At 42.1% G+C, this 16111-nt stretch overlaps 1 protein-coding gene across 1 annotated transcript; it reads right to left on the reverse strand.

Annotated features, from left to right (window-relative positions):
* Nucleotides 1-6150: 6150 nt before the first annotated feature.
* Nucleotides 6151-13234, reverse strand: sncgb (synuclein, gamma b (breast cancer-specific protein 1)). The gene is made up of 5 exons (XM_030775785.1): nucleotides 13114-13234; nucleotides 9370-9411; nucleotides 9146-9273; nucleotides 6464-6511; nucleotides 6151-6172 (listed from the first exon to the last, which is right to left on the reverse strand). The coding sequence occupies exons 1-5, from the start codon at nucleotides 13232-13234 to the stop codon at nucleotides 6164-6166; spliced, it is 348 nt and encodes a 115-aa protein (XP_030631645.1). The 3' UTR covers nucleotides 6151-6163.
* Nucleotides 13235-16111: the final 2877 nt, after the last annotated feature.

The following is a 16111-nucleotide window of genomic DNA, read 5'->3' on the forward strand; positions in this document are numbered from 1 at the left end:
CTGACATGCTACGTCAAAAAGGAAAAAGCAAATTAAAAAGCAGAATACATTTGTAAAGTGAAATGTGAACCATAGTCCGCAAAGGTCTCTGAGGATGGATACGTGACTCTGAGAAAAGTGCTGTTCCATTACCACATACAGATAATGCTACAGAACAATACAACTACAACACTCCAATTAGACATGTACCCGCAAATGGACCTATAAACTAAAACAGTGAGTAACTCAGGAGCATTAGATAATTTCCTTTATTAGATCACACAAGAGACAGTTTTTTTTGTTGTTGTTTCTTTACATTTACATTTATTCATTTAGCGGACAGTTTTATCCAAAGTGAGGCAAAATACAATCCAATTTTGTTTCCAATTCTGTAACAGCACGCATCCCAGTCAGAACAACAAAAAACAAAACAAACAAAAAAAACAGACCTGAAGCAGGACACACCCTCTGTGAGGAGGTGTCAGTTCAAAGCTGTGGTGAACAGGTGTTGGAAAGAAGCAGTATATTATTTTACTGGGTCTTTGAGGAATTAGCTATGGTTGTGCTGAGGCATGTTTGACAAAAGGTGACAAGGAAAGATGCAAAAAAAAAAAAAAAAACCCATCTCTGAAGTATGAGGGGTAAATAATAATAATAATAAAAAAATAAATCACTTAAACAGCGACTTCCCAAAGGCCATGGCCTGATCGGCAGCACCTTCAGCAGCCTTGTCTGCCAAGGCGTTGCCTGCCACGCCACTCACCAGGTCGCCGATGCCTGAGAAAGGAACACCTCAGTTAGAGCACTTTTCCCACACTGACATCTCAGCTTTCCTTACACAAGTGAAGAAGCACTAATCTTTCTGTTTTGTGACATGAGGTATTCATGACATCTATAAACTCAAACAGAATAGTTAGATATTAGCAGCGGAGCAATGTGACTCTGCACCTAATGCAACTAGCATAGATACGGTATGGTGTGGATAATTCAGTGTTATATGATTATTAGAATAACATTTTTTTTTTTGTTCTCTTGTGATGAGTACAGAATATAAATTCACAAATACATTTTCATGCAATCTCACAGTACAATTCTTAGTGCTTGTCAAAATGTCATGTCGAGGTTTCAGTCTTTAATATTACCTTTACCCCCCTGCTCCTGTTCTTGCTTCTTCTTGTCTCCTGATCCTATCAGTTGGCCTACCTTCTCTTTGGCAACATCAGCTAAAAGTGAGGTAAACTATATTAACAACAACAACAACAACAACAACAACCACATTAAAATATCTGGGGGGTGTTCCAGAGAGCGGGTTTAGTGAAACCTCCTAATAGAAGAGCCCTAGGGTCTTGTTTTGCTAGGAGAATGAAGCCATAGGGCTCTTCTATTAGGAGGTTTACTACTTACTCTGAGTTAATTAGCTCTGAGTTTTCACCAAACCCGCTTTCTAGAACAACCCCCAGTAATGACTGACAAAAAAAGGAAAAAAAATGAAAAACAAAAAAATATCATCTTCCAAAGGTATCACGGATTGAACACATTTAAAAGCAGCCTGTGATGATATATTGTGATGCATAAATTATAAATAAACCATTATATGACATACAACTTAAGGTTTACAGATTTTAAATAACATCTTTTTCAAGAGTATATGAGAAGAGTATATAATAAATATACTGTTCTGAAACTCAGTAAATTAACGAATCTCAGCTTGCGTTTTCATGTTACAACTGTTTTTTCACAAAAAACGCACAGGTAATTTCTTAAAAAAATGTTTCAGAAACTGTAACTGTATGGAAAGAAACAACAAAAACACAGTACTGCTCCATGAAAACAAGACTTTTTTTTTACCTGCTTGATCTATGACTTTGTCGACCTGTCCATCTATAGCACCCTTCACAAAGTCCATGACTGTGAGTGTAGCCTGAGTACGATAAGGAGAAGAATGGAAATGTGTTTGTTGGTACTCCAGACACTGGCACACCGTCTTATAAGGAATCTCTCTCACACACACACACACACACACATAAACACACCTACTCTGATCATGAGACATACACACAGCCATTCAAAAACATCCAACCCCTAACACACACACACAGACACACACACAAACAGACACACACTGCTCCCTCTCACTGTCTCCTCCTCTCTCTCTCTCTCTCTCTCTCTCTCATATCTAGTGAAAAAAAAATTCTGTCATTAGATGAGTAAGCTATTGAACCCATACAACCCCCAGCACTCACAAACACACATAATATCTCTCTCTCTCTCTTTCTCTCTCTCTCTCTATTGAAAAATTCTGTTGTCAGACTCTGTTGGAAAAAAGACTCTAAACTCTAGAGAGAATGGAAAAATGTCAGGACAGTGGAGTCCACTGAATAAGTGAAATACAACGCTTTAGTACTCAACAGACTTTTGTTCTGATTGCATTAACTAACCTTCACAACAGTCAGCACGCAAAAAGAGACAGGACGAACAGATTCAAATTACTGAGACACATTGTGTAATTCAGAATAACTTTACTAATAGTAATAAACATGTAAACATCTGTTAGATATATAAATGCAAAAAGAACAGTTTTTACGCTAGGTGTGTGAAATTATTTCGATCTGAGAGCCAGATTTTCTTATGATTAATTTTATTGGGGAAAGGCATTTGCTGATGACAGGATAAAGCATTATGGCATGACTGTGGTAAAGTTTCTAATAAACTGGCTGTTCAATTGAATGTATCCTTCAGTGAGACAGTTAAAGAAAGTGTGTTAGCGTCAAAGCCGCAATTCTAAGCAGAGATAGTAAAATAAGAAAAGCCAAAATGGAGGATAAGCCAAGTGTACTGACTGAATTTGTGAACCATATAAAAAAAAAAACATCAAAAGAAATTCGGATGTCTTTCCCAGTGCCAATATCTCAGTACACTGATATCTTGGCATAAAAAAACAAACAAGACGAAACACGAAAATACTGCAGCGGGGTTTTTTTTTTTATCTCTCTTCTGAAAACCATAAAATAGGTCAAAAGAAGATTTTAGCACAAATTGACAAACAGACATAAATGAATGAATGAATAAATAAACAAACAAACAAATAAATAAATAAATAAATACAATAAAATAACTCTCAGAGATTAATTTTCTTAGTCATTTTCAGGGTCAAGACTGTTTTGATAGAAGACTCTCCACACCCTCTATCCCAGTGTCCAGCTGTGGCTGTGATGGACCTGAATGGAAAATCCCCATCCAGAGTGCTGGCGAGACTGGAGTCCTGCTATGGAGTCTCGTGCCAGTAGCTGAGTGGTACAATCATTCACCACTAGCACGCTCTGTACTCCACTACACGCACGCACACGCATACGTTTGCATATGTATGTCACACATAGTGAATACACACACATCGCCTCTGAAGACGCTACGCGTAAACACAGCTGAATGACTTCCATACACAGTGGCACTACATACGTGTCATCCACAGTCGAAGACCAGAATTACACATCACGCCACTCAGACAGGTTCAAGAACTGGTTCACACTTCTGTTTACATTAAACACGTTTCAACCAAGCTAAACCGACTTATGAACATCTCAGACTCCTTATCTTGTAGTTTGCCAGTCAGCTGATTCTAATTTTATTGAAATGAACATATGCCTTTTTTTGTTTTTATTTGGTTAGACATGTCTTTATGATTTCACCCAGTGAACAGGCTATTTTAGTGAGGCGTGTTTAGAAATTGGGCCGTGCTCTCTTGGTAAGGTGAGCTGTTTGAGATTCTCTGCTAAGGTGTGTGCGTAATTGGTATGGTGGGTGTGGGGTGTTTTTTTGTAGGGTTTTTTTTTTTTATGACTCTTGGTTTTCCCCATGCTCTCAGCTTGATACACCGCTAGGATGAGAACCGGCATTTCTAGGTCATAAACATCAGATTGAATCGAAACACACTGCACTTTGCAACCAACACTTTCCTTTCATGATGTTTATAACAAACACATCGGCAAAGAAAGTCAGTTATTCATGTTGCACACTCGAGGGAGAAACTATATAATATGCATAACTTAAAAGCAAATATTGATAAACTGCCTTCATGTTTTAGTTTGTTCAAATATTTGTGGGGTTTTTACAAACACAGCATTCTGGCATACTGCATTGTGGGGACACCTGGTGTGGCATTGTGGTGATGCTAACATTTGCTGAAGCTGTGTTGTGAAACTGTGGAATTACTGAAATGCTGGTATTACCGATCAATGAAATCAAAGATCTGACACGGCTGATGAGATTTCAACAAAACTCTTTATTTCACTTTGACTGTTTATAAAATCAGCATGTCTGCTTTGATGCCAACTGAAATGTGAAGTGTGTGTGTGTGTGTGTGTGTGTGTGTGTGTGCATGTGTGTGTGTGTGTGTTTGTTTTAACCCTAGATGCATCTCTATTAGGCATGGACATGGGTAGATGTCTTTGAATGTGTATGTGTGTTTGTGTGTGTGTGCGTGCATGTGTATGCATGAGTGTGGGTGTACATATCTGTGTGTTTTGTGTGTGTGGTAGTGTAAGTAAGGGTAGATCACTGTGTGTATGTTTATGTGTTACTGTGGGTATCTGAGTGCTGTTAAGGCAACATGCAGTCATCTGTTTCCAGTGGCCTTAAAGAAAGAACACACCGATGTTTCCAAAAGACCTGTTCTAGTTACCTATAGCAGACAAAAGCCTGGGGTGGGGTGGGGTGGGGTGGGGTGGGCCGGGACTCAATGTTGAATGACAGGCAGAGGGAAGCATCCGGTTGGCTAATATGGTGAGGATGTAGAACTAAAGGTTTAATGACACATGAAGACATCATGTAACTCTAACTGCAAATATCTACAGTGCTTGGCATTCCCTTGAGACAATAAAATTAGCCATCCCACGACATCACTGCTTTGCTACAAGACAAAACTAAAGAGGAACTGTGCCGTGGTAGTGTGATATTGCTTTACGTTGCGGGTTTAACAAGTCTCTCTTGAGGTGGCACACCAAATTCACAACATGCGTCACAACAAAAATCTAGACCAAAAAATTGAGAGTGATATATATTTTTATATTAATATATAATATAATATATATATATTAATTGATTCCTCAAATTCTGTACCGACATAGCTTTCTTCCTCTTGTTCTAGCACCAGCTTACAGCGACAGACTCGAGATGAAACAGTCAACGTATTGCTTCCTTAACAGATGTAGGCTATCTTTAGCTCTTCTCCAACAACACATTCACACAGACAAGCAAATGACGTGACGCGAGCCCTAATACTGCTAGAGAAAGATTACACATATCATAGCGTTTTCTGGAAACTACGCAGACAGTTTCGTCGTTGCATTATGTATATAAACACCTTAAACTGATTTATTTAAAGATATTTTGACAAGTCACACATATATTCCGTTTTTACTTATCCTGCGACGAAGCAAAGACAGACTCCTTTTAGACACTCACTCCGTATCAAAGGAATGTGACGATTCTCTCAGTGTATACACACTTTGCAGCATTTTTTTTTTTTTTTAGATACGAAATAAAACATCAAGTATGACTGTGTCCAAACACACACAAAAGAAGTCTTTGCTACATGTCCTAATGGCATAAAATGTATTGCTTTCCTTACTACACGACATATGACGCTCTTAAAGTACCTCATATATTTCACACGTCTGAGCGATTCCAAACACTGAGCTTCAAACAATTCCTACAGAGAAGTCACCGTACCTGTTCCTGTGTGTGGAGTGTGTATACATGTACTTCTGTGTGTGTGTGTGTGTGTGTGTGTGTGTGTGTGTGTGTGTGTGTGGTTGTGTGTGTTTGTGGATTTGCATGGAGGTTTGAATTTTAGGCATTACAGTCGAGGGGTTATGTTTGACAATAGCACAAAAGGTAACCGCATGACAACATCAAAGATGGAGGGGTGGTCTAGAAGGAGAGCTCTACAGGGTTAAAGACAGGGCTATGACAGAGCATGTGGGGACTCAGGGGAAAGTCTTTCTTTTCTTTTTTTTTCTTTTTTTTTGTTTTGTTCAATGTGGGTTTTCCATACAGTCACAAAAAAAATATCAGTAACATCTGGAGTCTGGTCGGGGCTAGGGGTTGCTAGGCGACAGGAGCAAAGACTCTGACAGGTGAGGAGTCATAGGAAAGAGGGCTGCTTTTCTGGTTCCGAGCCTCTGGATTAGTATCCCTGAAACAGAGAGAGAGAGAGAGAGAAAGAAAGAGAGAGAGAGAGAGAGAGAGAGAGAGAGAGAGAGAGAGAGAGAGAGAGAGAAAGTGAGTAAGTGACTTTCATGCTAGATTTATTCATGTTTATAGCCATATACGTTTATTACAAAGACAGATATTTGCCAGTAGAGTAAGTATTTGATAACATTATTAAATATATTATTGACATGATTATATCATCACTATCTTCTTTGGGTCAAAGTGAAAACAGCTGCGACTATCTATTCATTTATTAGTTCTCTTTGGCTCTCACCTCTCCACCTTCTCCTCCCTCCATACCGCCCCCTTGGGAGAAGTCAGCCTACAGAGACAGATACACACAGTCACATCACACTCACATTTAGCTCAAGGCTGCATTGGAACATCGTTTTCGATTTACCACATTCCCTGAGTCAAGTCAAACCGAGCACCCGTCCTTGCAATGCGGGATTGCAATGGAACGCCCTGGGGTTCTGTTTCGCTAATGCACATCTGAGTGCCAGTCTCCTTGTTTCAGACGCTGTGCATACCCAAAGGCCTCAGCTCATCCACACATGCAGTAACGCAGTCACAGCGATGACAGTGAGAAAAAAAAGAGGAAAGGAAAAGAAAAAAGAAAAGGAATGAGAGCTGGACAAAAAAAAAGGAAGCATTTCAGCAAGGCGGATTGAGTTTTGTCAGCTGCTGTTAGGAGAGGATAAATGGATTAAGCTGGAGATATTGATGTTCCTGTGAAGGTAAAGACAGGGTCCTCCGGTGCTGGCCTGGCCCCCCTCTCTCCTGCACTGCGGCTTCACAGTTCTGCTGAGTCATTTTGGGCAGAGGGCAAATGACTCCACACTTCTCCTTATCCTTCACAAAGCTCCCAAACCTTCTCTTGGCCCAGTGAACGGCTAGACTCCCCTTTTATAAAATATTCATCTGTTCTTCTCTCCTTCTCTGCTCCGTAGTCTTGTTTACCTTGTCTGCCTTTTTTTCCTTCACATTTTAGAATTTAAAAATAGCAGTGGTGTGAGATTAGTAATACTGCATCTAGCTAGCATGAGACAGGAAGAGGGGGACACTGTAGCTTGATAGCAGACTGAGAGAAAGAGGAAGATTTTCTAATGAAACTCTATGGGGTATTAGAATATGGTTTGATCTGTCAATGCATTTGGATTGGCCCCTCACTACACTAGCTTACATGTCCAAGAGTTAAGCAATGCTGTCCCATTTATAGAATTTCAACCAATATACAACTATGTACTAAATCTGTACAATAATGAACAAGACTATGTTTAAGCAAAACAAAACAAAACGAAACATAACAAAGCAAAACATTTTTTGTATGCTCTTAAATCTCAAACCAGCATCGGTGTTCCAAAAATTCAGAAAATATTATTCTGTTAGTGGAATAAGGTGTAGGGTTCAGAGTTACTCAGACACTCTAATGGTGACAGACTTGTGTGGGAAAAAATATTGCTTTGCATTATGGCTGTAACGTTTAAAAGAAAAAATGTGCTTTGTGGCTATTGTCATGATGAAGTATTAATATTATAGAGACCTGTGGCTGCTCAATTACTATATACTGCAAAAATGTATCTGTGTGTTAGAACAATGAGCATTTGTTATGTCGAAGACAAGGCCTCTGTGTGTCTGCAACAAATGGGAGCGAACGCCAATTATCCTGCGCTCCATGTGAGAGAGACGTTATCTTGTATACCCCCCCCACACGCCCTTGGAAGTCTGTCTCACTGTATGAAAAAGCTCTGTATTCTTTAACCTGAGAGAGAACTACGCTTGCCCTCTGAAGTGGACCTCTCCCGTGCTGCATGAAATAAAGATTGATTCATCACATCTGAAGCTTGATATCTCTAAGACTTAGCAACTCTCTGTATGGAGACTCCAGATTTCCCTTACACATGTAAAATAGTGTCTCTCTCTCTCTCTCTCTCTCTCTCTTTTTTTTTTTTACATCTTGTGGGATTGGTGAATACAGGTTTATATACATTCCAGGCAGAATTGTTAGTAAGATGATCATTCTTCCAAAAGAAGAAGCATGAAGGCTGTAAGTAATGCAGTGGAATGGAATGATCACATTAGCTTCTGAGAAAAAAGAGAATTCATCATTCATTTCCTATCCAGACGCAGCCATAAAATTCGTCTTAAGCACCAGTTCTGACGATGGAGCTTCTCTCCAACCTGGTTAGTATGGCCGTCATGAGACTCAAGGTTTTCCAGCCCACAGTTGAGTTTTCAAAAGGCTTTTTTTTTTTTACATTTAGGTGTGAGAAATACTAGCAGTTAAAATGAACGATTAATCAGAAGCAAATTTGAAAAATTTAAATTTGAGCTAAGCTGCGGGTCAAATGAAAACCTGTCTTGTGTTGAAACGTGAGTATCCAATACTAGTCAAGGAGAGCCAGTCAAAAAGAAAAAGTATTTGGGCGTGACAAACTCATACATTCACTCTGACTGGATACATCTTTGCTTTCATAATGGCCAAAGGCGAGTATGATTGTTTAGGTTACGAGCAAGGTTTTCTGTATGGTACATGCTCTGCATTCGATAACATTCCCATTCCCCACATCCAGCCCTTTCCCCAGGCAATAGGCACCTCATATACAGGTTCATCCTGACAACAGCAAAATAATCAAAAAGACAGACAAAGCAAGTTAACAACAAATTATAGCATAATTGGGGGTGGGGGGGCGCTACGCTTCAAATGAAATAGGTCACTCATGATAGGGGATTCTGCATAATATACTGTTATTTTGAAAGAGGCTAAACTAAGGACTCGGCTAAAATGATACTTAATCTATTATTTATTATGTATGATAATCACATTTAGCTTAGCTTTTGCCGCATCGGGCAAGCACTTCAGTGACTGAACAATTTACTGTTACATGATAAGAATGAAATTTGTGTGGGAAAACTCTGACATCTGCTGGTTGATAGAGGAAGTACATTTACTTACCGGGTTAACCAGGCCGCTGGATGCTGCGACGTTCTCCACTCCCTCCACCGTTTTCTGACCAAGCTCGTTGGCGCCTGCGACCGCTGTGTCTGCCACGATGTTCGCCTGCTCAGTGCCCCTGTTAGCCACTATGGCGTGAGGAACAGGCAACTCAGTCATGTATTTTCAGTCTGATGATAGATTTTATGACAATCTCCAAGAGTATTGTTTGAATAATGTATTACCTGTGTTTACGCCGGACACAACTCCCTCCTTTGTCTTTGCGCCTGTGGAGAGATGGAAAAAAATTACTAAGAGCTGTAACCTATTTTTCTGTTAAAAGCGTTTAAGAACATGGCTGCGCGCTCTTGAGTTTTGATGATTCAAAGGACACCGTCCTTGGAAATTCCGAACCGAATGCCCTGTGCTGGTATTCCAGCGGATTTTTCATTAATGCAGCAACAATTTATTGAATGGAGATTACCGACAAGAGCAAGTTCACGGTAGTCTGTTTATAGACGGTGATCACAGAGGTTGTATCGCAAATAAAATGTAAACGCTCAACTTTATGACCATTAAGGCGCCAAACCTGCGCCTTACTGGCGGACATCATGATCAGTATAGAGCAGATTTATTATATCAGACTATATGTCATTTGAACTGTTTTGACCTTCTCCTATGTGGGGAGAGTGGTATCCTAATGTTCAAAGACTTAAGTTAAATGTACTTTAAGCTTTAACGCACATTTAACACTTAAGGAACTCTTTTCTCGTACCTTCTTTCTTAGTTAGACTACTTGTAATTAGAATATAGCCTTAGCTGCGGTGGTTGTGATGTAGTCCAAAAACATACTGGCACGATCTTGCGTTTTTATTGCTCATCAAGAATATTGAATTTCCTGATGGATTTAGAATGGCTGAGTGAAGTGATTTTGGTAGGGAGGGTAACACGTTCACAAAGGAGATCAGGTAACTACCCCCATAGACCTTGCGGCAAACGAACAGGTAATTTAACGTCATCAGCGTAACCTTCCACGGTATCTTCGTAGTGCTATTTTAACAATGCCCAATTAGCAACAGAAACTCTAGAAAACATCCTAAAAGATCGCGCCTCGTTACTCCGGTCCTTTCTGCCCCTCTCCACCTCATTTAGATGTTTCCATGTTGATTAAATGCTAGTTACATAACCGGCTGTACAGAGAGGATGTGAGGTTTAACTAAAAGGATTTCTGTCTAAAAGGAAGATATACAAACAAATCCAGCTCAGATCTCACAAAACTGGATAACATGACATATTTCTTCTCATAATGATGTGCATATTTTCGGGCGTGCGTAATTGCAGCGAAGAATGAGGTAGCGTTGCTATTTTAGCCTTTCACTTTCTCCGTCCACAGACCTTATTTTAGATCTGTTAAGGGCTTCGTAGTGTATGAGACGTAGTGCAATAAGCATTAAATACTCATCCTGACTTCCCCTGAGAGTCTCTCTCTCTCTCCCTCGCTCGCTCGCTCGCTCGGCCTGTCTGTGCACGCTGAGCTCCTGACGGATGCCGCGTGACTCTGTGCTTGAGTGCAGCTGCGTGACTGCCTGCTTGCTCTGACTTCAGTTCTCAGCTGCAGCAGTCCCCACATCCAAGCAGCTGCACAGCTTCATCTCGCCCAAGAATTACAGAAGGACCCCCCCCCCCTTTACCACCACCACCACCCCCCACCTCGAATGGATACACAGATTCCGCTCTTGAGAATATTCACGGCTTTTTTTTTTTAAATGTCTAACCCAGCATCTACATGTCCTGAGTCAAATGATCCTATATGTGTTGTATTGTTTGTAGAGTGTGTTGATGCTGTATGTCTGTTTTCAACAGGGCTTTGTCCATAAACATCACTGACACCACACTGCCCTTCTCTAACGCTGACACACATAATCCAGTTTGTGTCCAGTACAAACTTTCCTTAGTTCTGCCCTTGAAATGGCAATCATTTGTGTCCTTACTTGTGCCCTTAGCTGAATATTTAGTGGACTTCCTGACGTAATGATTCCCCTGACTAGCAATACAAGGTGACAACATGAGCCAGACTGTCATATGAGTGATTATTAATGAGCGAAGGGGGAGAACGTCCTGTCTCCTCGGTGATCGACCCGTGAAATGAACGCTTGCCTCGGTGCACGCTGGCACCCTGAGAAAGCCCCGTCAGAACGACCCTGCACAGTCACGCCACAGATACGCCGCAGAACACACGACCTTGGGAGAGCAGAGATGCACTCTGGGAAACTTTTTTTTTTTTTTTCCCCTGTCCTGTTCTCCGCAATATTTTAGGACAGAGGCAACAAAGCAGGAAGGTGATTGATTTTGATTGGATTACTTCAGTTAATCACCATGTGGCCTGAGATATTGGGACTGTTAATCCTCGCATTAATCTGACTGTTTCTCCGACGTCAGGTCTCAGTATGTATGCATTTAAAAGCTGATCAATCCATTGATCTTCTCAGAAACTTACCAACTGAAATAAAAAAAAAAATTGACATTTCATCTCGCTATTCCGCGTTCTGTGTCTTTCTCTGCTTCGGTGGATTTTACTCTCTTTCTCTCTCCATCTGTTAATCTCCTTTCTGATGAATGTGTGTGTGTATCCACAAACCACAGCCGTGGGGCTTCAAGCCTATGACATAACGCAGAGCATAGCATCTCCCATCACTCTCATTAGTCTCTCTCTCTCACTCTCTTTTTCTCTCTCTCTGTCTCTCTAACTCTGTCAACGAGGGGGGTGGGGGAGTTAGCCATCAGAGCCCTCTCACACAAGCGAGCAAATCCTGCCGCAACAGAACACGCACTCGCGGTCACACACACACACACACACACACACACACACACACACACACAAGGGGTTGGGTAGTGCAGAGAGGGAGGGGGGAGTGTGATTGCTGCAGTGCTCAGCTGATCTCTTGGCCCTTCACCCTCTCTCTCTCTCTCTCTCTCTCACACACACACACACACATATGCACAGGCACACATGCACACCCACAGACTTTCAGCCATAATACTGAAATACTGAATACTGCATGAAGCAGTCACCATAGGAATACGCACACAGTGAAATCTCTTATGAATTCGAATACGACTTGACCTTCCTCTTTGTTTGTTGATTTAAGATTCATCACTCTTTGCATCACTCATCACTCTTTGTAATCATGTTTGCCCTGAGACTGGGGATGCTGGTGATTTGCCCTGAGACTGGGGATACTGGTGATTTGCATGTCCACACATTTTCCTTTCCACATCTCTCATCCCAACAGCGACAGACCACTGACACAAAGTGTCGCCTTAACTAACGGGCAGCCGCTCAACACAGCAAAAATATCAGCTTGAATACACCGGATCCACAGAGAGTCTTTCTCCAATGATCCACAACAAAATGTCTCACACTCTCTGCACCATGCTATCCATCCATCCATCCATCCATTCATCCATCTATCCATACATACATCCATCCATCCATCCACCCATCCATCCATCCATCCATCTATCTGTCCATTTCTCTCTCTCTGTTAGCCTCCATCTCCTGCCCGCCCCCTTCAGGGCTCCTTCCTCTGCACCATCTCTGCAGCACTTGGTATCTTGAGTTGTATAACCTACATTGCAAACCCCCCCCCCCCCCCCCCAACACACACACACACACACACACACACACACACACAAGCTCTCCCCCCACCGAAACATACTGTTCCACAACATCCCAGACTGGGACCCCCGTGAGACACCTTTTCTCAAAACACACACACACACACACACACATCTGGAGCATAGTCTCATTAATCACACTGCAGTTAAACCCATAGGTACAGAGACGGTCGTCTCTGCTGTCTTTCCTCTGATGAGACTATTATCACTCTTGTCACTGTTTGACTTCCTCGCTGTTTCCTTTTCCATTCCCCTCTGTTCTGTCCCGTTACAGGCAGAGTTACGCTCATCCAGAAAGGACACAGACTTACCCACATACAAGACTCCCTCTTTGGTCTTTGCTGCTGCTTCTTCAACCCCTGCCTTGGTCTTCTCTGCTGCGGCCACCACTCCCTCCTTGGCCATGGAAAACCCTTTCATGAGTACATCCATCCTGGACACTGAGTGACAACAATATGCCCCGTAGACTGGACGACTCTGGCCTGGAGGCTACAGATCAGTGTGTGTGTGTGTGTGTGTGTGTGTTAGGAGAGTTTCAGAGACAGACAGAGACACAGGAGATGAAAAAGAGGATTACGCGGTGGTCCTTTTGCTCAGGCAGACACGCTAGGACTCCTTTTTAGCGGAAAGAGAGAGAGAGAGAGTCGGAGCAAACGACCGAGAGCGGCGAGTGTGCGAGAGCGAGCGAGTGAGCGAAACAGACAGAGAGAAAGAGAGAGCGCGAGAGACGGGCAGACGAGCGAGAGAGCAGGATGCTGAGAGACAGAACCTGCTGGATGCTGTGGCGCATTTAAGTCGTGCTGCAGCTACACCCCCCCCCCCCCTCCCCCCCCCCCTCCCCTCCACTCCCCCGCATCCTCTTAGTCACTCACACACACACACACACACACACACACACACGCAGAGACTCACACACACTCACGGAGCACAGGACACTCTCCCTTGGCAACGTCAAACTGGCTGATTACATATTTAATAGATTGCTCTTAGGGCTATACGTGGTGCTTTTTCAGTGTAAGGAGGAAAGTGCTTGTTTTGGCTTTTTTTTTTTTTTTTTTTTCATATTTTATTCCTAAGTGTGACTGCCTCTCTGAAGACTCTCAGGGCATGAGACGTTTTTATAATTGTAAAGATAATGAACATTAGTATTGATCAGTGATTTACGACGAGGATTTTATAGTTTATGTTAATACTCTCCCCTATCATTAGCGCGCCATTATTGTTACTACCGTGTAATTAATATGTAACCATGGGGTAATTCATATATTTCTATGTAGAAAATGTCAAAGTCGGAATGTGATTGACCTTACAACATATATCCAATAACTTCAACATATGTGAATAAGTCTTAGAGATGTTAAGGTATAAAATTGACTCATAATGTATAGATAAAACTGCTAAAAAAAAGAAAAAAAAACAAACAAACAATAAAAAAAACATGCACAGTTAAAACAGCTGAATCACTCTTCCTTTACATTAGTAAGGAATATGAATGCCTTTCTCGGAGATCTCACAACTAAGCAAGAATTACGTACCGTGCAAAGCCATTGGCAGACAATGACAAAGCCCCACCCCCTGGATGTGTGATGATTGGTTGAGGAGTAGGGGGAGTAGATGGTTGTGACAGATGGAGGCCTGCAGAAACAGAGGTTGTAGCATAATCCCGAGCCTGGACTGTAGGGTGTCTCCTCTCTAAAACAGATGGGACCTTGCTTTCAGCAGAGACTCACGAGTATATTTCCGCTCAACATCTGTTTCAGTGTAAGATTAACCAGCAAACGCTACCATTAACCACCCACATTGCAAAAAGACTTTGATTCATCTGTATCACAGACAAAACATATAGTAATCCCACTGAGGTAAAGGTAATTAAAGAGCTGGAGAGGTCACGCTCAGCTGTGTAAAGGAGTAGTCATGATAAAATGAAAAGAAGAAAGAAAGAAAAAAAAAAGATGAATCATTGTGAGAACCAAAACATTCCAGGAAAAAACAACTGCTGTCTCATTTGCAGAACTGGTAGCCTCATCCTCTTTCTCTCACAATATGTCTCTCCCTCTCTCTTTCTCTCTCTCTCTCTCTCTACTCGTGAGAAACTGTGTCCAGCCTAGTCGTATTCCTGTGTTATGTAACTGGTGGCGGGGTGTAAGCTTCTGCCGCATTGTTTGTGAAACAGAGAACATCAGGACTTCACTTGGGCAACAAAAAGCCAAAAACCGTCACCAGCAGCCGCGGATGTAGCTTGTTATGGCGCCGTGGGCAAACCCCCACTTCAGCTGCCCCCCCCCCCCCCCCAGCTAAAAAAAAAGGACCATTCTGCACTAACTGTAATATGTATTCAGCTGATTTTGCACAAACCAGTAAAAAAATGCAACAATATGTCTGTGAAACTATATACTCACAGTATTATGAATGAGTTGTGGTTTATTTTGTAGCATTTCGTAGTGTGACTGATTTTACTAATTGCATTAGTACTGTGCAAAATCAGATTTGATACATTCCCCCGCTGCCCCTACCTTGGGCTTCCACTGGGGAGACCTGAGGTCAACCTATGCCCCCCCCCCTCCCCATCTCATACTTCTGAGTGGGAGACCTTCCCAGGCGATGGCCTGCCTAGCTCACAAATTAGAACCAGGGCGCCCACTCCTACAAGGTAAATTGACCCCCACGGTTACATGACATCACTGACGTGACGTGTAAGTGAACGATAGAAACCCAGTCACGTAAATGTCACCATTCCGAATCTTTTTTTTTTTTTGTGCGGGCGCCCCGTGCCGCCCAGGGCGGCGGCCTCTTGACGCCCGTACCTACATCCGCCACTGATCGCCCAGGAATATCATACGCATCACCTGCCTCTTCTGACTCCTCTCTGTTCACATGCAAATACCATCTGTATGTGGTATTCCTTCTGTAGAGATCTTTCACTTTCACTGAGCCCTGTGGGAGGGGCTCACTCAGGAAAGCATGAAACTGGAAACCTGGAGTAATGATAGAAATGTACAGGAGAGAGGATGGCTGTTGAATAAACACAACACATTATCTGCAGGGTCAGATAGCAGTTTTGAACAGATACGTTGTTTTCCAGTGTCCTCGGACACAGTGACGTTTATTACTCACCGCAGGCCCATGCAGGACAATTCAAAAGTAAAACTTTGGAAAAATGAAAACCCTATTTTCCAAACTTAAACTAATCCATGTCTGAAAGTGTGTCAGCCTCCGGAGGAAGATGATGTCAGTTCTAGAATGACTGGTATCTCGTATCAGAGGATGTGTGTGTGTGTGTGTGTGTGTGTGTGCGTGCGTGTGTGTGTG

This window comes from Chanos chanos, chromosome 5 (assembly GCF_902362185.1).
Source record: "Chanos chanos chromosome 5, fChaCha1.1, whole genome shotgun sequence".
Classification (NCBI taxonomy): Eukaryota; Metazoa; Chordata; class Actinopteri; order Gonorynchiformes; family Chanidae; genus Chanos; species Chanos chanos.